This window comes from Cyrtonyx montezumae, unplaced genomic scaffold (assembly GCF_038088225.1).
Source record: "Cyrtonyx montezumae isolate F1298 unplaced genomic scaffold, pur_monq_1.0 scaffold_1, whole genome shotgun sequence".
Classification (NCBI taxonomy): domain Eukaryota; kingdom Metazoa; phylum Chordata; class Aves; order Galliformes; family Odontophoridae; genus Cyrtonyx; species Cyrtonyx montezumae.
The window spans coordinates 26,133,247-26,157,586 of NW_027071825.1; the positions used below are offsets into that span (position 1 = coordinate 26,133,247).

General features: G+C 44.3%; 1 protein-coding gene across 1 annotated transcript; it reads left to right on the forward strand.

Moving 5' to 3' along the window:
* The first annotated feature begins 9,149 nt into the window (after nt 1-9,149).
* RNF2 (ring finger protein 2) lies at nt 9,150-22,709 on the forward strand. The gene is made up of 7 exons (XM_065745483.1): nt 9,150-9,212; nt 15,713-15,801; nt 16,072-16,232; nt 17,009-17,224; nt 17,910-18,182; nt 19,246-19,417; nt 20,362-22,709. Exons 2-7 carry the CDS (start codon nt 15,715-15,717, stop codon nt 20,461-20,463), a joined length of 1,011 nt encoding a protein of 336 aa, XP_065601555.1. The 5' UTR covers nt 9,150-9,212; nt 15,713-15,714; the 3' UTR covers nt 20,464-22,709.
* The last annotated feature ends 1,631 nt before the right edge of the window (nt 22,710-24,340 follow it).

Below are 24,340 nucleotides of genomic sequence, written 5' to 3' on the forward strand. Positions count from 1 at the left end.
GACTGTTGCAATGAATGTTGCATACAGTAACTACCAGAGGTGTGGTTGTATAGTACCCATATAAAATATAAGCTCAGCCAAGACTTCAAATTATATATTCCATTCTCTTTTATGAAGGTATCAGTACACTAAAACTTACTCCTTGCTATCTGGCGCCCTCTCCTGCTCGTTTACTTGTGTAGCTTGTAGGAGAGAGAATCTGCACACCTCCTCCTCCTCCTCTGGTAACGTCTCTCCCGACCCCACAAACCCTACCATTCTGCTTTTCAGATACTTCAGTTGTGCCTTCTCACTACCCTCTGAAAGGATCCGAGACAACCTTGGCTTTGTTAATGAACAAGCAGTTAGTTTTCTTTCCAAAGCAAAATTACACCTAGCATCATTGACTAACCATGACCCAGCTCCTTGCTGGCTACCTCTGGTTTATGGACAATAATTACCTTTGCTATAAAATACCACGCCAAAGTGTTAGTCTTTAACCCTCTGCCTCTTCTAGCTTTTTCCTCACAGAGCCACCTTCTTCTGAAGATGAAGCCAACTGATTTGTGTCTTACCACCACCTCACCACCTTCAGCCTTCTTGCTACTCCAGTCTCTGTAGTAAGGCAGGAAGAGCTGTGCAGCAGTGATTGTACCTGAACTTATACAGACAACAAAAAGCAAGCAGACACCTTGAGCCACTGTTCAAGTGAAAAGACTTTTGCACACAAATTCTGTATCTGCAGTAGAAGATATTCAGAGATATAATTTGTGACTTGTAACCTACTCTAGGGAACCTGTGTTAGCAGGAGTGTTGAACTAGATGACCTCCTGAAGTCCCTTCCAACCTCCATCATCCTATGACTTCTGCCTCTTTCTTCATAGGAGGTTATCTGGTCCTCCAGTTGAGACAGTAACAATCTGAAACAAAACAAAACAAATTGCTCCATGTGTGGGTCCTCTGCCACTGGTGTAAGTGAGAATGAACCCACCTCTTTATCAGGAGATACAAATCTATGGTCCTAACCCCCACAGAAGGCAAGGCAGGGCACAAACCCTGCAGAGTTCATGTAAGAGGAAACAGCATGGGGCTAGCTCTCCATCACATTTTTACATCATCCTCCCATGGTCTGATTGCCAAACCTCTTTCTCTTCCATTTCCTTCCTCCCTCTCACCTTTTTTACACTCAGCCAAGTTGCTCACACTGCTTCCTCAGCTCTCTGTTGTGTTCCAAATGTGCTCTTTTTTTCTGTGTTTTTTTTTCCTTTCTCTTCTTTGTTCCCCCCCAAAAAAACCCAACCAACCAAACAAAAAACTATGAGAAAGTAAAAGAGAGAGAATGCCACAGAGAAAACTTTGTCTTTTTGTTACTGTTCTGCTACTGTGCTTACTGTATAATAATAATGCTTACTGTATTTAATCAAAATATTTTTGGAGGCTTTTTCAAGGTAGGCTTGGGATGAGAAGCAGATGCCTGCCTTTAGTAAAAAATCATAGATAACTGATCATTCAGTTTCTCCAGGCACCTCTGAGAAATACTTTTGCAGCCTTTTCATTATTCTCTGATCAATGGCCACATGATACCACAATAAATTATTTTTACAGGAAAGCACATTAAAAACTTGTATCTCTGACTTCTCCAGACTCAGATTTTTCTGTAGATTTCTTGGTCCAGCAGTGAGGGACAGGATGAAGCCTCCCAAGAGGGCACCTGTAATTCCTGTTAGTCTGACTAAGCTATGATGTGATGTGATACCTCCTAGGGGAAGAAGGTTGTGCAGCTCCAACTGCTCCTGCTGGTGTTAAGTGTTTGGAGCCAGGGCATGTGCTGAGCCTGGAAGCCTGTGAAAGCTCTTTCTGTCATTGTGTTGTGGATTTAGGTCATCCCTCCCCTCAAGATCTCCTGATGCACACCAGCTCACTCGACTTCTGCAAAATAAACCATCGAAAGTAGTGGGAAAAGGAACCCACAAAGTTATACAAACTGAAACCGCCTACTGTACGATTTACTTCAGTATATCTGTTCCTGAAAAACAGTAGGCAATTCTGTAAAAAATACAGAAGAATGTAACAAAGCTTCCAATAATGCTTACTGTTTTAAGGAAGTAAATGTTTTGGTACCTATTGGCAGTTTCCTTTCACTACCACTTAGCTTATCCCTAGGGTTGCATGGAACTCCTTTCAAACTGCACTCTGTTTGAAGCTAATTCTTTCAGTTGGTTTTAGGGTTTGAAGTAGGCTTGTAGACTTTATAAATAAAAGTGTTTTCCATTTGTTGCTAAATTACTACAAAAAAACACACCTGACTTTTGTGGACTGTGGGTAAAAAGGTGTCAGCTTTCTCTACCTGCTTCTGCTAACTTCAGGGTTTTCAAATTCTCTAGCTTTGACTTTTGAGAAAATGTAAAGTTTTCAAAGCAACTTCTTTTTTAAAGTACGTATGTCTTATGTACCCTAGTCATGTAGATGAAGACAATCACTATATTCTCTTTTCTTCAACTGATTATATTGCAAAGCAGTGTTTGAAGCCATTAGATTTAAAACAAAACAAAACAACATTCTGACTCCCCCACAGACTAATGAAGAACTTTAAAGTGGTTCCAGACAGGCTTCTGTCTTTCTGATGAAATCTGTCAATTCCTACCTTCCACAGTTTCTCTTGCTTTACTTCCTAAGCCCATCTCAAAACTGTAGCATAGCTTCCTTTTACAAATTTGAACCTGGGCAGAAACTTCAACTTTAGCTAACTCTATAGAAGTAACTTAGGTATAATTCAGAGAACCAAAGATATCTTGGTAGCATAGTCGGTTCAGGGGTGTGTAGATATAGAGAAGCAAACTCGGAATACCTTAAGCTTGTGCCTAGAGTACATGGTGTGAAAAAAAATAATAAAGTCCCAGCTTAATGTTATTGGTACAAAAGAAAAAAAGCTTCTCTGATCCATCAATTACCCTCAGGAATACTCCTTTTCTGCATTCATCCCAAGGTCTCTCTTTTCCAGTCATTCACATTGGCTACATAATAGAAGAGTTCTTTAGTCCTTCTAATTTTGATTGCCATTGTGTTGCCACTGTTATGTTAATTAGATTAAAGCAGACTCCCACTGAGACTGTCACAATGATACTCATTGTAGTTATCTGTCAGCTCTCTCCAAAACCACTTGCAATGGCTTTGTGAACTTGCTGTCCTGACAGACCACACTGTTATGTGATGTAAATGTTCTGTTCCGACCATAGTTGCTCATAAACATTGCAATAATCAATGTAGAAAAACAGATTTGGAATGACTGGGAACCTGAGGCACATAATCCGTCTTTCCACGACAAAAGTATTGGAAACAGAATAAATTTTAACTTGCTTAACACACAACATATACTGTCATATAAAAAGACAGTGTTTTGTGGAATTAATATTATTTCCTGCCAGAAATTTAAAATGATTGTACATTAAACCTGTTCCTTAGTCTGAAAAGATTGCCTTACTCTCCTTTCCCTTCTATTTGTGGAGGAATAAGTGCTGAATTGCCTTTCTTGACTAATTGCATGAAGGTGCTCAGCAAGAAGGCATTTCTTATCATCAGACTTTGTAGGATGGGCTTCATAAATACAGGTTCTTTCCAGATGGTGTGGAAACCATTACGAGTTGGGTATTTCTCACTAGCCTTATGCCTCATTTAAGTGAATCCAAAAAATTTGAGTCTTCTGCGTCCAGCATGCACGCTTGTGTGCACATGTGCAGGCACAAAATGCTTTCGTTGTAAACCTGTATTATTCATCTCATTTCTCTTCTTACTGCAAACGGAATCAGATGTGTGAAGCCTCGTGGAAGAGAGGTCAGCTATTTTTCTCTAACCTCTGCTCTTACTGGTCATCTGGAAAACAAAAACGTTGGCATAATCTGCCAAGCTTCTCCAATGACAGCTATAAGCCCACACCTGGTACAGTGCTACGTGGGTCACATGCTTTGACCAGCTACAAAGCAACCTAAATCTGTGCTATAAGAAATATTTTACAATAAGGTATAAAAAGAGGGAGGAATTCATTTGCTATAACTGATGGTGAAGCCAGCTCCTACTAAGCCTGATGGTTTTTCAGAATTTCCCCCCTTCTCTTCTTCTTTGCCTGCTTATGTCTTTGTCCTGGACTGGCTGTTTTTAAAACATCCCCACGCTCACCACTTTTTAAATTGCCTTATAAACACAATAGAAAAAAGCATCTTCATACACGTTTACCTCTTATTTTCAGTATAAGCAGAAAACTTCAGCTACTTTGGAAAGTGTGCTCTCGATTGAGGCATTCACTGGGAAAATTGCAGGAAACGCTCAAAATTTTCTACATTTGATTTCATCTGTTTCACACAGCTGCAATTACAGTCATGACTAAACTCCTTCAGTGAGATCTTCGCTGATGCCCTTTAAACTCTACCTCCCTCCTTCTGCTGCGCGGTGTGAAAACATCCCACAAGAGGGCACCAGACAGTGGGATCTTCTAAAATACCATCTTTTAAAATAACATCCAGGAGGGATGTTATTCTTCTCTGTAAGACTCTCTGTATACTCTTCTCTGTAAGAGCACCACCAATGGATTCAGCTGTGGGTTTCCCCTTTGCTGCTAACTCACACTGTGGAGTTCAGACCTAGCAATTTGGTACCCTGGAAAATACAGCGAGCCTGACTCATTCTGTCCAAGAGTAGGAGTAGAGAAATTCCTCCTGCAGTGCCCCCACTATAATGCTTTCACTTGTGGGGGTGTTTTTCTCCTGTCCTGCCCTCATTTGGAAACTCACTGCTGCTGCTTTCTGGCCTCCTCCTTGTAGTCATTCATGTAGCACAAGTAGCTTTGGGTGGCAACACGTATTTTGTACCCTTGGAAATTTGCTGAGCAAATTTTGCCTTTCGATCACACCTTTGCAAGCAAAAACAGTGCTAGCACAAACTGGCTCTGACCCCTAGCTGTGACACTAGTGGAAAGTTTGCTGTGAGGTGTGGGACTTTGCACTGCAGGAAGAGAAGAAAGGATTAGAACTAATCTTTATTGCATGTGGCTACAGTAGAACAGAAGGTCAGAGCTAGTGTGTCAGCCACACACATCCTCTAATCTCCCACAAAGGGAATAAAAATGCTCAGCAGGAAAGCAAAGGACTCTCCCAGCCTAGAAGTATTAAGTATTAGAGCAGTTACAATACATAGTGGAAATACGCTGGACAAGAGGAATAAATACTGCCCGATCAGATGTGAAATTGCTAGTGAAATCAAAGCCAAAAAGTTCACTGTACTCTTAGTGAACAACTTAAAGGAGAAGGACGAAGGACCAGGCAGCTTCCTTCACTTGCTAGTCTGCACCAGCACATCATAAACTAGCCACAGTCACACCTATGTTAGGGCACCTGGATGACTGAAAATACTGTCAGAAAGGTACTGCACTGGGGAGATAAACTTCTGTCCATTCAGCTATGCTGATTTTTGGCAGCACATGCAAGAGAGAACAATTATTACCTTTGCTGTGGCTAAACAGTATGTTTCAACAAATCGAGTTAATTCTCTTGTCCTATTTAAGGCAGAAGGAAACTAGATAAACTTCCTAGCTAGTTACACAACTAAATAATTGTTTTATCTCCCTTAATTCCTACATCTGTTAACATACTGTCTTAAATATCACGTCCAGAATATGAGCCATTAAGACACTGTACCCCAATCCAGAGGTCCAAATTAAGCACATATTGACAAAGAATATTTCTAATTATCCAGCTTTGATATTTCAATTGTCCTAATCTCCCTTAAAGACATATCACAAACTAAGGTGACATAGAGCATCTACTCGAAGTACAAATACCCTGAAAACATCATGTATTTTCAAACACCAGCCCTAAGGTTACAGATGTCATAAATATATCTCCCTCAGTCGAGGTGAATTTGGGATTTTGCCTTTTGAAATATTTATTCAGACTCTTATGATAGTGAATTATTGAAGATCACCTGATGATCCATGAGTACTGAAGATCTTGCAATGCCCCATGCAAACTTTTCCAAAGGAATAAAGCAGCTTAAGTCCCTAATTTGTGAATGTTGATCCTTGAGTAACATAGATTCTGCTACACTCATTACTTTTCCAAGTAGTTAATATGCAGTGCTTTTTTCCTTCCTGCTTATTTTTGTGTGCAAGTTTCAAATGAAGCCACTGTCTTCAAAGATGATATAGATTACAGGAGAGCTGACCTTTTCTGATACACACTGAACTGTTTTCAATGCATACACAAACAAGAGTCCAGAATGTGTGGCACATTACTGGAACAGATAATAAGCTGTGACTTTGATGTTTAGTACCACTGAATGTAACCTACTACACTGTGGAGTATGCAGAGCAATTCCCTATGCTTATCTTCAAGACGCCCATTCGAATGTTGCATGAAGTGACAGAACTTCAGCCTTGCTATGCCTCCAGTGTGAGAGTCACTAAACAAAAGGGCTTAATCCCAGCCTTCACCATTCCTTTGCAATGCTCTTACCACCCAGTGAAGGGTACATGGCAGTTATGGGCACACTGCAGCCACACACACCACTCACAGAGGGCAGACAAGTGTCTCAGTGCACCTGGGGCACCACCAATGACCTTACCTCCTCTTCCCAATACACTGCCCACTTATTTTTTCTTCATTACCCTGCAGAGTAACACACCAACATGGACACTTTCTACCTTCTTTCACTTTTTATGTTATTTACTGTTCTCTGCCTACAGACTGGGAAAATAGGAGCACTTTATTTTCCAATTTCTTCTCTATTTATATTAGTTTCTAAAAGGCAGTGAATGGGTGACCTTCAATCACTTTAACAGGTAATAAATATTTTACCTGGAAGGAGGTGCAGAAACAGCATGTCTCAGTTGACCGGAGCAATTTTCTTTACAATTCTTTTGCTGCCATAAGGAGCAGAATATAAGTTTCCATTACACAAGGAACGCTGGAGCACAAGCTGATGAAACCAATCTCAGCTCTAATGCAGCACTTTTTTTCTTTCCTTCTACCTTCTGCAAAGAAAAAAAATGCTCACAAAGGCTTGAAATACAATATTATCCACATCCTAGGTGCTTTCTTATCTGCACTGCAGAATCACAGAATGATGGCACAACGTGGGCTGAAGGGGACCTCAGGTGCTCCCTGCCCACCCTGCTGTGGCTCAGTGCTGGATTCAGGTCAGGGCTTGAGCCAGCTGAGCCTTGGAAACCTCCCTGGGCAACCTGTGCCACTGCTTTTCTGATACTCTGTCCAACCTTTCTTGTCTTAATTTGCACAGGCACCTTAGTTTGTTGATGCCTTTCTTGTACTAGAGGACCCCAATCTGGACACAGTACTGGATGTAACTTAAAAGAGTCCATCTCTGTGCTGATGCTGCTCCTCTCAGTGCTCTGTGGGCGCAGTCCTGCAGCAAGCAGCGTGTTTGGTATGGAGCAGAACCATTCCTGCTCCCTGGGACAGGAAAACTCCACACTGGTGTCTTGTCAGCTGGCACTTGAAAAGTTTTTTGTGATCTTTTCTCTTTCCTTTTTTTTTTTTTTTCCCTTTCTTGTTTGACAGTCACAAAATTATTGAGAACACTGCATTGCAGAGAAGACCCATGATGCTGTCACTGAGTTGGACTTGATCCTTATGGGTCTCTTCTGACTTGAGGTATTCTGTGGTTCCTTGAATGGTAAATATGATCAATATAAAGCAAAATCAAATAAATATTGTCATAAATATGGTGACTTGGATGCCACTGGCCTGACGTCATTAATGCTGTTCAATTTCCTTTTGCCTCCCTTTGTGCCAGCCGTGTGCCAACACTCCATCCTCCTTGGAAGATCTTCCTCACAAAGCCGTGCTTTTATTTTAGAAGTCTTATTTTTACATCATTCAGTGCCTGGCACTGTTTTAATCTCACAGCAGCTCTAGTATGGTCGCACGTGAACTGTTTCACTCACCCCTGAGCTTCAGGCCCTGCAGCAGCAAGGCAGCTTTCCCCGCAGGGTGCTTGCTGGCAGCTTGGCAGAAGACATACAAATTCTTCATTGCTGACGTGCAGCTGAAAGCAGGAAGACTCCAGTCATTAATTCTGACTCGTTTCATTCTGATTAGAAGTCCTTTTTTTCATCTTTCCATGTTACCTTTGAGTGCCCACATTGAAAAAGCCCAACTGAGCCCACTTGGGAAGGAAAAACGAACCTCAAACTCGCCAGGAACAAAGAGTGATGAACCCAGTTTCTGTCTGACTCTGAGGTTCACGGGGGAGATCTGCCCCCGCTGAGAGAAGAGCACTGGCACTGCTGAGTGGGTTCACGTGGGGATCCCCAAACACAGCGTGGGTCACTGGGTTGGGCATCACAACTGTGCTGCAGAGCCACGAGGAGGATCCCAGTGTGCCAGAACTTCTGAAGAGTAACACAAGCGTTGCAAGGGGAGTGAATCACGAGAACTGCTTCTCTATAGTAAAGACAACTGCAAATCTAGTTTAATCCCCTCGATAACCAGAGTTTGGAATGTGATCAACGTGCATGTGCTATACTTTTAAACGTGTATTCGTTTCTCTCTTCGGTGTGCACGTTTGGTGGAGAGATCCCCCACGCACGCAGTGCTGTAATAAAGGGAACACCTGCTGGACATATTTTGTTGGTGTGTCAAGTTACTTTGTCGGATTTCTTGGCATCAAGAGGCAAAAGCCAAACCGGAGTTACCCGCTAGCATTCCAGCCGTGCCAAAGTCGATGGTTAAAAAGCTATCGAGTCAATCCAAACGATTTTGTAGCACCGCCGAAGACGGAGCTCGATTTATGTCCCGCGTGGCGATCTCCACGTTCAGTTCCCTCGCACCGGGATTAATCGCGCTGAGGGCACCGCGGGCCGAGGCTCTCCTTAACTCGGTAAGTTGAAGACCACCGGTGGGGCGTTCAATCAGCCGCTCCGCCTCAGGGAAGGCAGACGGCGGCCCGGGGCTGAGCGGGCACGGGGAGGGCGGCGATGGGAGCCCCGCACAGCTCGGCTCGGGGGGGGGGGGGGGTGGGAGCCGGGCTGCGGGGCGGGAGGCGTGGAAAGCGGAGCCCCGCCGGGCGAGGAGAGCGACGAGCGGCTTCGTGCCGGCGGCCCCGGCTATGAATATGTAACTCCCCTCTTATTTCCCGAGCTCCATTGCGGAGCTGCCGCTCGCCATATTGTGCTGCCGGGGCTGCGGCTTCTCCGCCGGCGGGAGCGAGCGGCGGCGGCAGAGGTGAGCGCGGGACGGAGGCAGGCAGGCAGGCAGGCTGCAGCCACCGCCGGGGCTCTGCCCCTCACGGGGCTGCAGGGGGCGGCCGGGAGCTGCCCCAGCGCTGTCCTGCGGTGTCGCGCACCGCGCTGATGCTGCGGGCTGCGCGGTCGGGCTCGGCCCCGCCGCTTTGCCCTACGTGACGCAGGGCGGGGCTCGGGCTGGGCTGCGGGCGGCCGCCGGCACTGTGAGCGCGTTATCGGCGGCTCCGTCCCGCCCTTTTGTCTCCGTGATGCCGGTGTGTGCGGGAGCTGCTCGGCCCCTCCGAGCTCCGGGCCCTCCGGTGCCGTCCCGCAGTGGGATGTTGGTCGTGAGCTGTTCGCTTTTGGAGCGGGTCAGCGCTCCCAGCTCCCCGAGGTGGGAGGAATGATCGGCGCACGCATGCTGGCCGCGTCACATCGTTGGTAGCAAGCTTTGTGTCCTCCTTAGGCTTCAGTGCAGGCGTTCAAGTAACCCTAGGGCTTCCTTAGAGCTCGTTGGCTCTGGAAATGGTGTTTGAGAAAAGCCTCCTTTACTGCTTTCACCGCACGGCGCAGGGCGGTGACCCCGTGTGTTTTGGGGGGGATGTGGAGCATTTGGGCATCTTTGACCAGTGCTGAGTTTGGTGTTTTTAAGCTTGTTTTATCGTGGAGCGGGAGTATGGTGGGCAGCTGTAGCACGCCTGTCTGCTTCAGATGTGAAGGAGATGTCGGGATGTGTGAATTTCTTCCGCTTAAACATTTCTCTTTCTTTCCCTCTTGCTTTTTCATGGTTACTTAAACACCCTTTGCTTATTTTTACTGACGAGAGCAGCAGTTTAGTGACGATGCAACGAAGAATGGATGTTGCTGAGCCTAAATTTGGTTCTGTTTGTTGGTGAAGATCAGTGGCCTCAAATTCTTCATTTCCTGAGGAATGAGCAGGGTTCAGTGTTACGGGGCTGTTCAGACTTGTTGCAGTAGGGAAGTATTTTAGGAATTACTGTCTGCCTTCCCCCGCTTCTGAGTGGTGGAGTTCTCCCAAGCAGAGGGGAGCTGACAGCAGCAATCTGCCAACTAACTGAAAATCAGATCTGTTCCTTACTCTGCACCACTCAGGGCTAACATTAAACTATTTTTACTGGATTTAAACTGTGTAAGTATTGCTCTTGTACCACCATTTATAAAATACACAGCTTTATTTGAGGGAGGCATCACTTGTTAGTTGTCACCCAGCTTCCGAGGAACACTTCTATTGTAGGTGTTAAGTCAGTCACGTGTGGGATTACTGGAGTCTCCCAGACGTTGTGGGAGGTTTATTTTCTGCTTATGAACAACCAAGTAGAGAACGCCATCTTTAGTTGTTACCCAGAAAATTAGATTGCTGTTAGTTGTGATTAGCTTCCCTGACTGCTAAGTGGGTGAGTGGCTAACAAACTGCCCTGGAATAACTGAAGAACTAGCATCTTGACCTGGTGCTCTCACGATTTCTCCCACAACATAAGCTCATCAGAAATCTCTTGACTTCCTGCCATTTTATTAATGTAACATGATGGATAGTAGGTATGTTGTATGCCAAAAAGAAGGATGGCCAGGTGGCTGAATCGATGTGGTCCAAGAGGTGTTAGCCTTCTGTCTTGGTTCAGGCCTCAACGGCCCGGGCAGCTGCTGTGGTGGAGGGGAGCAGTTCTCTAACAAATGAAATGTGGAAGTGATTTGTCATTCTCCTGTTTCTTGTTGCCCTTTGAAGGTTTTCCTCGTGTTCACTGTAGCACCGAGTCCAGGTCTTGGTGCTGAGGGCACCAAACAGCATGCTGATGGTGAGGAAGGAGTCTGAAAGCTCTGGCCGTGCTTCCCTCAGGCAGGAGGTGTGGTCTGGGGGATGCACTGAAGCTGTGCAGTCTGCAAAGTGAAATTCAAGCCATGTTTTTTATTGACACCAAAACTTGGTTCACAGCTCAAATGGTAACTGATGCCTCTAGCAGGGAATATAGAATACATTAGAGTAAACTGGAATTGGAGTATAGCTGTGTAAGAGCAATATATGCAGACGTGCAGTGCTCATGCTTTCTTTTACTCTGTTGCTATAAGTACCCTGAAAAACACTGACTTTAAATCATATACTCATGTCATATCCAGAATGTGACTGTTCTTAAGACTGTGGTAAAACAGCCTTGAGAATGACCAATGTTCTTCATTTTAAATTTTTATGCTCTTGCATCTACCATGGGAAAATTGTCTCATTTTTGGTCACTTCTACTAGCGTGAGCTTCAGTGAATTATTCCTGAGGAGTAAAAGTAAATAGCAGCTGGTTTGTATGGGGTCATAGCACAAATGTTTCCTTGGGCCAGGATGAGCAGCATGACGACCAGACCAGAGATGCTGCTGTGCTCTGTGGATCCATTCCTTTCAGTGCCAGTAAATTGTGAGTGGCAATTAATGGGAAGATGCCATGTCTTAGGGCATCAGGAAAATCACTTTCTTCCTTAGGAGAATAAATACTGGGAAGAAGCTGTGAAATACCCTCTGCTGGGAATCTATGTATTTCATAAATGCTGGTATTTCTCAGATGTCATCTGACAGCCTGCTGCAGGTTTCGTAATGACACTGTGTGTTAGGTGTTGCTAGTAGGATTTCCTTATATTGATGAGAAATGCCTATAGAGTTTATAGAGTAAATGGGAATTTGAGACTCATTACAGGGAAAACTAAAAACTGAGTAGTAGTGTGGTTGTGAGGAGCAGTCATATTGGGGAACTCTGTAGTGCTGTTATCTGCTGAGGCTGCTGAACAGTCACTGTGCCTTGGGTTTCTCTGCCTTCCTCAGCTTTGTGGCTACTTTGGGATGTCTTGGAGTCCGTGCTCCTGAATTAATCATACAGCTTCTTTTGGGTGGCAGTTCTGTAGGGCAGAAATGAGGTGGTGTGCCTGATGGCTGCTCCCTGCAGGCTGACAGCCTACAGCTGGCTGTGGAGATGTCTTTCCAAAGTCCAATGCAGGATCCAGGGATGATGCTGTGACAAAAATCTCATTGCTTTCTTATTTCCCTGCAGTGCTGTTGCCCATGAAGTTACTGACATGCTGCTTTTGTCTCTTTCACGCAGTTCATAACAAGGTGCAGCCATTTATTGTTCTAATTCATAGTTTCTGCCCCACAAGCAAAGTGCAAAGATGTGCTTGTTTGCAGGCTAGCACATCGTAAGGGTGGAAAGCATGGTGTGAGTACTTATTTCCTATCAGATATGACTTCTGAAGCATGTAATTGCTGTTTGAAGTTCCAGCTTCATGGTTTGTATTAATTTGGCATCTTTAATAGCCTTTTAATTGGCTCTGATTTATGCTTTGCAGGTGATGGAATTCAACTTAGTGTACAAAAGTATTTTAAACCCCAGCTTTGTGTAAGTGATGCAAAACTTTCATCTTCACGTGTAGGCATCTACAAAGGAGCTCTCTTATGTTACTGTGGCATATTAATTGATCAGTATCCAGTGACAACTCTGAAATCAGCTTTGAATATCTCTTTCCAGTGTTCTGTGAGAGCAGCTGAAACGATTTGCCTGATAGCATTGCTTTTGTATTCTCTAGATGGCTTTATATCTTCTCAGATTTTCATCCTTATAAATTTGCAGTTTGTCTGCTAATCCATCAGCACCTACAGCTCTATTTGAAGAGTCACAAGTGTGAAATTCTGGCAGAAAGAGAGGGCTGCCCTGGTCAAAACCCATGGTCAAAACCCATGGCATTCTTGGATGCTGTTGGCCATACAGGGAAGAGAAACTGTTCTTGGAAAACGTTTGTATGGTGTTCTGGGGCTCAGCTGGCAGAGAGGATTTTCTGCCCTCATTCTAACATGAGTGGAGGAGCTCATAGAATGGTTTGGGTTAGAAGGGACATTGGAGATCATTGAGGTCCAACTCCCTTCCAGCAGGCTGCCCAGGGCCCCATCCAACTTGGCCTTGAACGCCTCCAGGCACGGGGCATCTACAGCCTCTGGGCAGCCTGTGCTTGCACCTCACCTCTGAGTAAAGAAATTTTTCCTAACATCTAACCTGAGTTTCTCCTCTTTTAGTTTAAAGCCATTCCCCCTTGTCCTGTCACTATCAGACTATGTAAAAAGTCGCTCCCCCTCCTCCGTATGAGCTCCCTTCAGGTGCTGTAAGGTCACAGTGAGTTTTCACCTGTTTCTTCTCTGCTCCAAGCTAAACAAGCCCATCTCCTTCAACCTTTCTCCATAGGAGAGGTGCCCCAGCCCTCTGATCTCTTCATGGCCATCCTCTGGACCTGCTCCAACAGTTCTGAATTCCTCTTGTGCTGGGGGCCCCAGGCTTGGACACAGTCCTGCAGATGGAGCCTCACAAGGGGAGGGCAGGGGTACAATCCCCTCCCTGCCCACTGCCGCCCTTCTATTCATGCAGTCCAGGATACCATTGGCCATCTGGGCTGCAGGAGCACACTGCTGGCTCATGTCCAGGATTACATCCCCCAGGACCTTCTGCTCAGGGTTGCTCTCAAGGAGTTCTTCTCCCAGTCTGTATAAATACCTGGGATTGCCCTGGCCCAAGTGCAGCACCTTGCATTTGGACTTGAACCTCATTTGATTCATGCAGGTCCACTTTTTGAGTCTGTCCGTGTCATTTTGTGTGGCATCCCTCCCTGTTGTGGTCAGTGGTCGGAGATGGGCAAATCTGAAGGAGAGCTTGGTGGTTGTGGTTCTGAGCCTGCCAGGTGGTGCTTTCGTGGTCAAGGCAATTTTAGGTCAGAACATGGAGTTGGTGAAGCTTGATCCTTGACGCTGGTGCCAGCTGTTAATGCTGCTGCAGGGAGATTGTGGCAGTGAGAAGCAGAGTGGTCTAATCTGATGTCCAGCAGTGTCGTCAGGGAAGGAAGTCAAACCATGTTCCGGTGCGTTTGTCAGGGCCGGTATGGATTTGGAAACAGATTATAAGAAGTAAGGGAGCAGCAAGAATGCTGCCAAGTCTCATCTTCTTTTTCACAAGGTGTGATGAGGTCACTTATTATTTCCTTCACTTTTCAGCCTCTTGTGAGTTAACTCTTTTTCCACTGTGTTCTGATCTCGCCTCTGTCTGTATTAGAGGCAGAGGAGGTGTTCACTAGTGTCCAGGAGGGCCGCGTGGATCTCTCTGCTTTCTGGTAGCTTTAAGGCCAGTATTTTTCTTCTTGCAATCCCAGAGTGCTGTCACTGCATACCTCAGGGTGAGAATTAAGCACACTGCATCTCAGATGAGAAGCTTTTAAAATAAAGCTGACTGACTACATATCATATCACTCCTGCAGCATGGCCTCTTGTGTGTCGAGGTAATGTTAACATACTTGTTCTCCAGGCTGGTATTTTGGCTGGCAGCAAGGCACTGGCACAGCCACCATCATGATAAGAAAATAAGTCAGCTTTAAGAGCACTCAAGAGTGTTTAATTCAGTGCAAACACAGGATAATGTTGGATCTTCATGAGATGAGCTGACTGGCATAGCACATAGACATAGCAGAAACCCTGACTCTGAAGGACTAGGACCTGTTGCATACCTGAATAACAGCTGAAATTAAATCACTGTGAAATATTTCCTTTGTATGCCACTAGTACAATTTGCAGCACTGCTTCTTTGCTGACACATTACTTATCCATAATTACATTCATGTCCCTGAGAGAAGCATGCAGTGCTGTGCCAGAGGTGGGGCCAGATGTGCAGCTGGCTTCTGGTGGCTTGTCACTGCCATCAGGTAAGTGATGCACAGTGGACCTCATTCTTCTGACCCATGCAGAGCTGTGTGTCCTGTGTGACAGCTAAATGACAATTTGGAGTTGAAGGGCTGACATCCCCCAGTTCTTTATTTTTTGACAACTTCAGACCCTTATTATAGATAGTAGTGATCACACCTACTTTATGTCAGTAAGGTGGAAAAACTGATGTATGGGCTTGGAGTAGAACAGATACAATTATCTTTGCGGAGCTGCTTTCCTTGCTTGTAATTAAAGCTTGTAAAGTAACCTTGTTCTTGAGAGAGGTTGACCCTTTTTCTGTAGAACTTGATGGATTTGAAACCAGGTTATAACATGCCTGGTAGGTACAAATCAAAGCAGCAGCCAGCTACAGATTCTAAGAGTCTGGAAATACAAACCTGGGTTTAAATAAAAAGGCAATAAAAGGAACTTAACTTGACTGGGGTGTGTGTGTGTGTGAGAGAATGTATCCTGTGCAGTCTGCCAGTGCCACCCCTGTGCCAGGCCCACACTCTGGGCTTCAGTTCCATCTCACTTGTGCTTAGCAGCCTGAATGGAGTTCTGCAGAGCACTCGTGGCTGGGGAGCTCCCTCGGTGTCACTGGTGTGGGGCAGTGCCAGGGAGTCCCAGTGCCTCAGTGGGTTCCTGCTGCGTGAGACTGCAGGGGCTGGAGGCCCTGGGGAACGGCTCACTTGGAGGACGGCCTGCTTGGGAGTGAGGGGAGTTGATTCTGGAGCTGACTATACCATTTTGTTCTTCTCTGCTTCCAGCCATGTCTCAAGCTGTGCAGACCAATGGGACGCAGCCTTTAAGCAAGACGTGGGAGCTCAGTTTGTACGAGTTGCAAAGGACGCCTCAGGTAATGTGTGCTGAAGAGCTGGCCTTGGTCTTCATTTTATATCTGTTGGAATTTGAGTTCTAAGGTTTTCCTTTAACAGTCTCGACCATCTATTTCAAATGACAGAAAATTAAAAAAAATCAAAAATCCTCCCCAACAAAAGCATGTTTCTTTCTGTCTTTCCATTCCTTTAGCAAGTCGATGCGGTTGAATATGTCCTTTGCTTTTACTGTTATGTTTTTGTCTGAAGGTGAAATTTCCCTCAAGAACTTTTACTTTGTCTCACACCAGGAAGCGATCACCGATGGCTTGGAAATCGTGGTGTCACCCAGGAGCCTGCACAGCGAGCTCATGTGTCCCATTTGTTTGGATATGTTAAAAAACACCATGACAACGAAAGAATGTTTGCATCGTTTCTGTGCTGACTGTATCATTACAGCCCTCAGGAGCGGGTATGGAAATAGCAGTACAGGGAAGTGAGAGTTCCCTTCAGATGAAAATGTGATCAAGCAATCCTTTAAACCCTGGGTGCTGCTCTTTCTGAGAGTGCCCATCGTGTCAGTGTTTGCACTGAATTCACTGTGCCTGTGGAAATCCTGATGAGTAATTAGGAAGACTACTCTTCTCATTAAAGAGAACCTAGAAAACTGTTCTCAGTAAAGAAGCCAGTGATATATCTGTTATTGAAGCAACTTATTTTTACAAGAAAAACAAAAAAAACCATGTGAACCTGATATATTAATTAAATTAGAACAGAATGTTGGGAAGGACAAGACTGTTAGTTTTCACAGAAAATAGTGCTTGAACTCCAAAATGGGTTCCTTAGTCTTTGTTTCATCCTGCAGGTCCTCTGAAGGACTGTACCTTTCAATGTAATTTCCACTAGGAGAGAAAACATTTCTAAGTAAAAATAAAGCCAGAAGATTGAGGGAAAAAAAAAAAAACTGTAGCACAGAGCTCCTTGATTCTTCAGTCAAAATACATTATACTTAAACATACCTTAAATAAATATACTTTAAAAATTACAGCAAGGAGCTGTTTTTTTTTCTTCCTATTTTGTTTAAGTATCTCAAACTATCTGCCTTGTCAAAAGCTGGAAGGCCCATTCCATTCCAGATTTATGGATTGAATCAGGATGAATGCTTTCTCTAACAATTGCAGCATTAGGACTGCCTTCTGTCATTACCACAGACCTAAAATGTTGTTCCCTCTCCTTTTTAACATCTAGCAACAAAGAATGTCCCACGTGTCGTAAAAAGCTGGTGTCAAAAAGATCCCTGAGGCCAGATCCCAATTTTGATGCTCTCATCAGTAAAATTTATCCAAGCCGTGATGAATATGAAGCTCATCAGGAGAGAGTGCTGGCAAGAATCAGTAAACACAATAACCAGCAAGCTTTAAGTCACAGCATTGAGGAAGGACTAAAGATTCAGGCTATGAACAGGTATGTAGTCCCCTAATTTGTTCACGTTGCCTGCCTTAATGCTAGAAATACACCACCTCCTCACTCTGTGTAGCAAGAGTTTCCTCCTTGCTGAAGGCTGCCAAAGTAACTTACAGCTTTGGTTAAAAACACTGTATTAATAAAACAACAACAACAAAGTGTTACTAGCTGTATTGTTTTGAAATATTATTGTTCTCTGGCAGCCAGACCTTGTGTTACCAATGCACAGGCCCCATCTGGAGTCCTTGCAGAGGCCACCAGCACAAGAAAGATGTGGAGCTGTTGGAGGGCTGCGATGATGCTCAGGGGGTGCAGCACCTCTCCTGTGAAGAAAGACTGAAGAAGATAGTTAGGCTTTTCAGCCTGGGGAGGAGTTGGGCAGAAGACCCCAAACTTTATTCTGATGGAGTGTGTTTGTTCTAAATCACATATGGATTCCTATTTTGATTAAAACACTGGTCTGTCTTGTGTAAAGGGTAAAATTAGCTGCATGAAGTTTAAAATGATCTTAGAACATGCCTAAAATGTGTTTGAGGGATAGGGAAAAGTATGCAGTTTTATATATGGGTATCTTTCTTCCAAGATATAAAGTCCAAGAGAGATAAGTTTCCAAGAGAGGTGAGTTGTACAGATTGTATAAGCTCAGAGTGAGGATTAGTGTTTATTTCTGCCTGTTTGTCACCAGGTTACAGAGGGGCAAGAAACAACAGATTGAGAATGGCAGTGGAGCGGAAGATAATGGTGACAGTTCACACTGCAGCAATGCCTCAACACACAGTAATCAGGAAGCTGGGCCTAGTAATAAGAGGACCAAAACATCAGATGATTCTGGGCTAGAACTGGACAATAACAACGCAGCTGTGGCTATAGATCCTGTACTGGATGGTGCCAGTGAAATAGAGTTAGTCTTTAGGCCTCATCCTACCCTCATGGAGAATGATGACAGTGCACAGACAAGGTAAATGGCTTTATTCTTTGTTTAATTCCTGCTGTTTTTACTTTATAACTTCTTGGGGCTTTGGTTGGACCACCTCCTGTTTAAACACACACACCCTTCTCATTGCACATCAGATAGATGGTACTGCTCAGCTAATGTCTATACAGTGTTCCAGTAATGGTGTTTTAAGCCTTCAGTCAGAGATGAAGGTGGTTTTAAGAGTTTCTGGCAGTTCAAGGTAGATACCAGAATGATGGCATAATACCTACTTATAGTAAGGCTGTCTGTGAATAAACAAGCCTTGTGCAAGTGTTTTTGGAGCAGCCTTGTGTGATTTGTAGGCTGGAAGCTTTGTCTGGCATTTTTCCATCATCCTTTGTGAGCACAGACTGCAAATTCTGGATCGCAGCAGTGAGCAGTCTTGTGGAGTTTCCTTGGATCTCTTCCTGGCTTTCTCTTCAGATGAGACATCACTCTGTAGTTTCAGTAAATATATTACTACATATAAGCTTCATCCAGTTTTTCCTTTTGGTTTGTAATTCCAAGGGAGTTCTAGGAGTTAGTCTGAAAGGCAAAGACAGAGCAGAGCTTCTGGGACAGGCCCCTGCAGCCTTTGTGTCAGACTGGAATTCTTGCATGAAGAGTTGAAGGGGAGCAGGTAATGAGGCAGTAAGGAGGAGTACCTTTAGCAAGGGGCAAAGGAGCAGTGTGCATCATCTCACACCTTATGGTTTTTGGTCTCAACTTTGGACTGCATCCATGCTCAGATTTCAGCCTGTTGTGAGTGGTTTCTCAAATCCATTGACAGCCTGTTAGCAAGCTTTTCATTTCAAGCACAAGGCCATGCAGCACTGTCTGTGCTCTACAAAGAGCAGGAGGGCCTGTGGGAGGAGAATAAAAAAATGCAAGAACTCTTTGGAACCAAGTAATTTGTTAAGCTGTGTGCATGTAGGGTGAAATCAATCAGTTACTCTTATTTGCTGTCTTTGCAGGCCTTTACACATGTGATGCTTAACGTTGGAGCGTTCCAGGTGTCTTTACCCCTAATACGAATGTCTGATTATCTTTGTGGTTGCTATTGCAGATACATCAAGACCTCAGGCAATGCCACTGTTGATCACTTGTCCAAGTACCTAGCTGTGAGATTGGCTCTGGAAGAGCTTCGGAGCAAAGGAGAATCAAATCAGATGAATCTTGACACGGCCAGTGAGAAGCAGTATACTATTTACATAGCTACTGCCAATGGGCAGTTCACTGTAAGTGAAATCTCTAAGAGGAAAATTGAGCATTGGTACATCTCTGATACAGATGTGATTATAACCCATGCAGGGACTTAATTCCTGAGCTGACTTAGGGATAAAATGGCACCAGGTTACTCGTTCAGAAGCAGATAACTTGTTTTGTAGGAAAATGTTTGTAGCAAAAGCTTCATTAAAGAGAGGGGATACAAATTATTTGGGGAAAAAAAAACCCATCTATGTCAGCAACTATTAGCTGATTTCCTTCAGGTGAGGACCTGACCTTTCATTGTACAGTTAAAATTGAAGAGGAAAAACACCTCTTTGTCTGAGAACTCTCTTTGTAGCACTGCTTAGAGCAGGAAATGTCTATTGAAATGGAGGATTTCTCCACTGCAGTATAATATCCTCCTGTACAAAAAGGCTACTGTGAGCCAGACTTAGGGAAGAATCTCTCTTCTCAGTTGCTGACTAGGCTAGAAGGCAGTATTGCTCTTGGAATGAACTCTGCACGTAGCTTTATACTTGGGCATTTTTCTGAATAAAATAAAACTTCTGGTTAAGAGAAATGCAGATGTTTCATTACAGTCTATTTTGCACAGTGTTCAAACATGATGACAGAGGAGCCCTTAGGAGAAAAAGCAGAGATGCTTCTGGTGTCAATACACCTACTACTCTCCCTGTTCACATACAGAGGAAGCAAAAAAGTTCAGTTCATTTACACCAATGTGCATTTTGTATGCAATTAGCAGAGCTGTTCTGCGTGCTGTTTTAGTGAGATTGACAGTCTGTAATAGCTCGTGTTACTGTTTTCTGACCCTCAGCATTTAGTCAGTAACTTGTTCCACGTATCAAGTGATGTCTTTCAGTCACTGCCTGCTCCAGTGTTAGTAGCTGTTGATAGATTGCTGCCTGTGCACACCATCAGATCTTCTCACATGTGTTCTTGTGTTTTCTTCTAGGTATTAAATGGGTCATTCTCTTTGGAACTGGTCAGTGAGAAGTACTGGAAAGTGAACAAACCCATGGAACTGTACTATGCACCAACGAAGGAACATAAATAATCCGTGCTGGAAAACTGAGATGGGACTAACTCTCTTTTTATAGCTATGACTTCTTTAATATTAAAGAAGGCACCATCATTATCTTCATGGACAATACATATGTGATGCCTTCAGGATCCCTCAGTATACTGATTAATATTATTGACTAGACAGTATTCTTGATTGTATTTAATTTAGACAGTTTTTTGTTGGTGTTTTTCTCTAGTGCTTGACATGCTTTTTTGTTCCCAGTGTGTGATAACTGAATGAGTGTTCCAGTTTGGAATGTCTTAATTTTATCCAGGTAAATCTGGATTTCTAATACATTTGACACAGTTATAGTAGCCTCTGTGAAGTATTGAGCATTGGATGGCTAAGTAAGTCTATTCAATAGTAACATATGCCAAGGAATGTGTTAAATGTTGTAATTTGCTAATGGTTATCCATATAAAAGATGGTAGAGGATTGATTTCTGATAGTCCTGCAACTAGAGGAGATCTCATTCCCTAGAAAAAGATGTATTATTCAGACCTTTTATTATTATTATTTTTTAAATACAGCTATAGTGAGAAAACTGACACTTTAAAAACCTTGCTACTTACTGCGCTTCAGTGCAAGGTGATTCCTGAGGTTGGTTTGCTTTTTAACAAATGTTTCAGTCAAAGCAAAACCAAAACCAGACAAGCCCCACACCCTTCCCTCTGTCTTGGTTCACACTGCCATTTCCCATCCGGCTTCTGTTGCAGTGGTAATCCTGTCCTCACAAACTTAGTTAAACAAAATCTTACAGAAGTGGCACAGCCCTACAGTGTTCCATCTAATGACAGATTTTTATTGAGAATGTATCAGAACTTGCTGCAAAGAATCATCTTAAAACGTCTTTTGAAAGCAAATCTCCTAAATCCCAGTGCACTGACATAATGCAAATTGAAATGTTTTGCTTTACAGAGTTCTTGCCACCCAGCTGTGAGCTTTTCTAGGCTTCAGTTTGAGTAGGGGGGACTTCAACCATGAGCTGCTCTAAGATAACTTTTTCCTTTGGCATAGCTTTAACAAATGTGGCATAGCACTTTGGAAGAAAATCTTAGTACTTGACAAAGTTTACCATTTAGTGTCTTAAATTTAGGTTCAAGTTTTAAAGCTTGGCAGCAGGCTGTTGTGTGAAGACCGGTAGCTGCTGTTCATGTGCATGTTAAATTTCTCTTCCCTGGCACTGGATGTTGTTGTCATGTCGAGGGGGTTGCTTTGCCTTTTGCATTCTGTCTGATGGGAAATGTGTTACAGGAGATTGCCTGTACTGTAAGACTTCCTAAGGAAGCCTCCACACATTTGCACCTGAAGCTAGAAGCAGAAAAGTTGCTCTTAAGAGATGAGAAGCAACATCCTCGACCTTGTCTGGCACGGCTGCTGTGTCCTGCCTGTAGTCAGACTGAAGATTTGGTGTGTGGTACGTAAGCATTCAGCTGCTCGGGGCCTCTCCTGGGAGGGAAGGACCCTTTAATTGCATCAGTCTTTCAAGACTCACACTTGTAAATACGTGTCTGTTCTGACTGCTGCTTCCAATCAGCTTTATCCCTACGTGAAAACTACAGAGGCTTCTTCGAGTAATTAGTGGCTCTTACTGGGAGCACGTGTTTCTTCATGACTGTAGAATGGAAGTATGTGGACCCCGGAAGGCTGGGGGTTAAATTTAATTCGATGACTTACTCATTACCTTCAGGTGAAGTGATGCGTTGTACAGACTGTTAGTGCATGTCCACTGAATATAATCCATGGGGGCCGGGCGTGTTGTGATTCTGAGTGCTTTAACAATGGGGAAAGTTCTAGATGAGTTGCAGCACACCTTCCCAGGGGGATAGCAAGGGTAACATCCAGTCCGTTTAGTGGGAGAGCTGTTAGGCTGAGCAGTCTCTTTAGGAGCAGTTGTGTCACTTTGTCCCCAGTTCTGTAGATCGAGTGGGAGAATGTGAAGCTTTTATGTTCCTCTTCATGTTGTAGTGAATTTATGGGATATTTATGTTCTCTAAATATTGGATATAATGTCGTTGTTTGATTAAACCGTTGATTGCACTGTGACTCACTAGTGGTAGCAACTATTTTATTTTCAAAATGACTTTGCTGCTCTGCCTTGTTAAGCCATGTTGGTTCCTTGTGTTCTTTTTCACTTTTTATCCCCAAGTCCAATGACATGTGTTAGGTATGGATAAGCTCTCGTATCTGACCACAGTCGTATATGAAATTCCTCTTACAAACTAACAATAAAAGCAAAAACGTTATGAATGAGCTACTGGAAGTTCCAGTGCTGCTTCCTCTTTTACACTAAAGAAGAGTGGTTAGTGCTGATGCGTTTGTGTTTTACAAGTGGGAGAGATGATGTGGCTGACATCTGTGTGTATCTCTTTGATCTCTGTCCTATAAATTGGAATGAGACAACACCCACAGTGGTGCTCCGTGCTGCACGCACCTCCCCAACCCATTGACAGAGATCCTCCCCATCTCTTGTTGCAGCAACCAGAGCAGGGCTGTGAGGTCTCCTGTGTGCTGGTTGAACACAGTAGCCCAGACCAAGGGTGGGAAGTTGTGCTCTGGAGTGATGAGCAGTGGCTCTCCAGGCCCCTGTGGGCCTGCAGGCCATGCCTCTATGTTAAGAAAGAATGTGATTGTATGGAAATTAATGATGGTCATCACGACAAGGTTGAGAGCTTATGGGTCAGAATTAAAGCAAATACCAATAAGACTGATATTACTGTGGGAGTCTGCTTCTGGCCACCCAACCAGGATGAAGAGGTGGACAAGGCACTTCATAGACAGTTGGGTGTGGTCTCAGTGTCTCTTCCCCCTTGATGTTGTTGGGGACTTCAACTTCCCAGACATCTGCTGGATTTATAATGCAGCAGATAGGGAACAGTCCCAGAGGTTCCTGGAGTGTGTGTGAGATAACTTCCTGACACAGCTGGTGAAGGAGCCAACGAGGGGAAGCAAAATCCTGCACCTGCTGTTTGTTAACAGAGGAGGTCTTGTGGGGGATGTAAAGGTTGGAGGCCATCTGGGGCATAGTGATCATGAGGTGCTAGATTTCTTGATCCTTGGTCGAACCACAGAGGGGAGTCAGCAGAACTGCCACCTTGGACTTCGGAAGGGCAGACTTTAACCTTTTCAGGAGCATGGTTGAGAGGGTCCCTTGGGAGGCAGTTTTGGAGAGTGTGTTGAGCCCAGGATGGCTGGGAATACTTTAAGGAAGTTATTTTAAAGGTGCAGGAGCTGACCAGCCCCAAGGCACAGAAGACGAGCTGACGGGCAAGGAGGCTGAACTGACTGACAGAGACCTTTGGCTGGAACTCAAGAACAGAAGGAAAGTTCTGGAAGAGTGGGCGAGCTGCTTTTGCTGATTACAGGTATGTAGTTAAGCTGCGCAGGGAGAAAGTTAGAAGAGCCAAAGCCCAGCTAGAATTGAACTTGACCACTAAGGTAAAGGAAAACGATAAATATTTCTATAAATACTTCAACAGCAAGAGGAGAGCTAGGGAAAATCTCTGTCCCTTGTTGGATGCCAAGGGCAACTTGGTGACCAAGTATCAGAATAAGGCTGAGGTACATACTGCCTTCTTTGCCTCAGTCTGTTAGAGGAAGACTTCTTATTCCCTGGGAACACAGCCCCTCTCCCTGCAGGTAGGGATGGAGAACAGAATAGGCCCTGCATAATCCATGAGGAAGTGGTTTTGGACCTGCTCCAAAAGCTGGACACTCACAAGTCCATGGGGCTGGATGCACCAGAGGTCAAGCTGTGGGCAGCTCACCCTTGGGGCTGGATGCTGCCTTTTGGTTGCATACTTCCCTGCAGCCCGTGGCCTGGCTCGGCTGTGATGGCTCCAAGTATCCTGCCAGGCCTCTGGAGCGG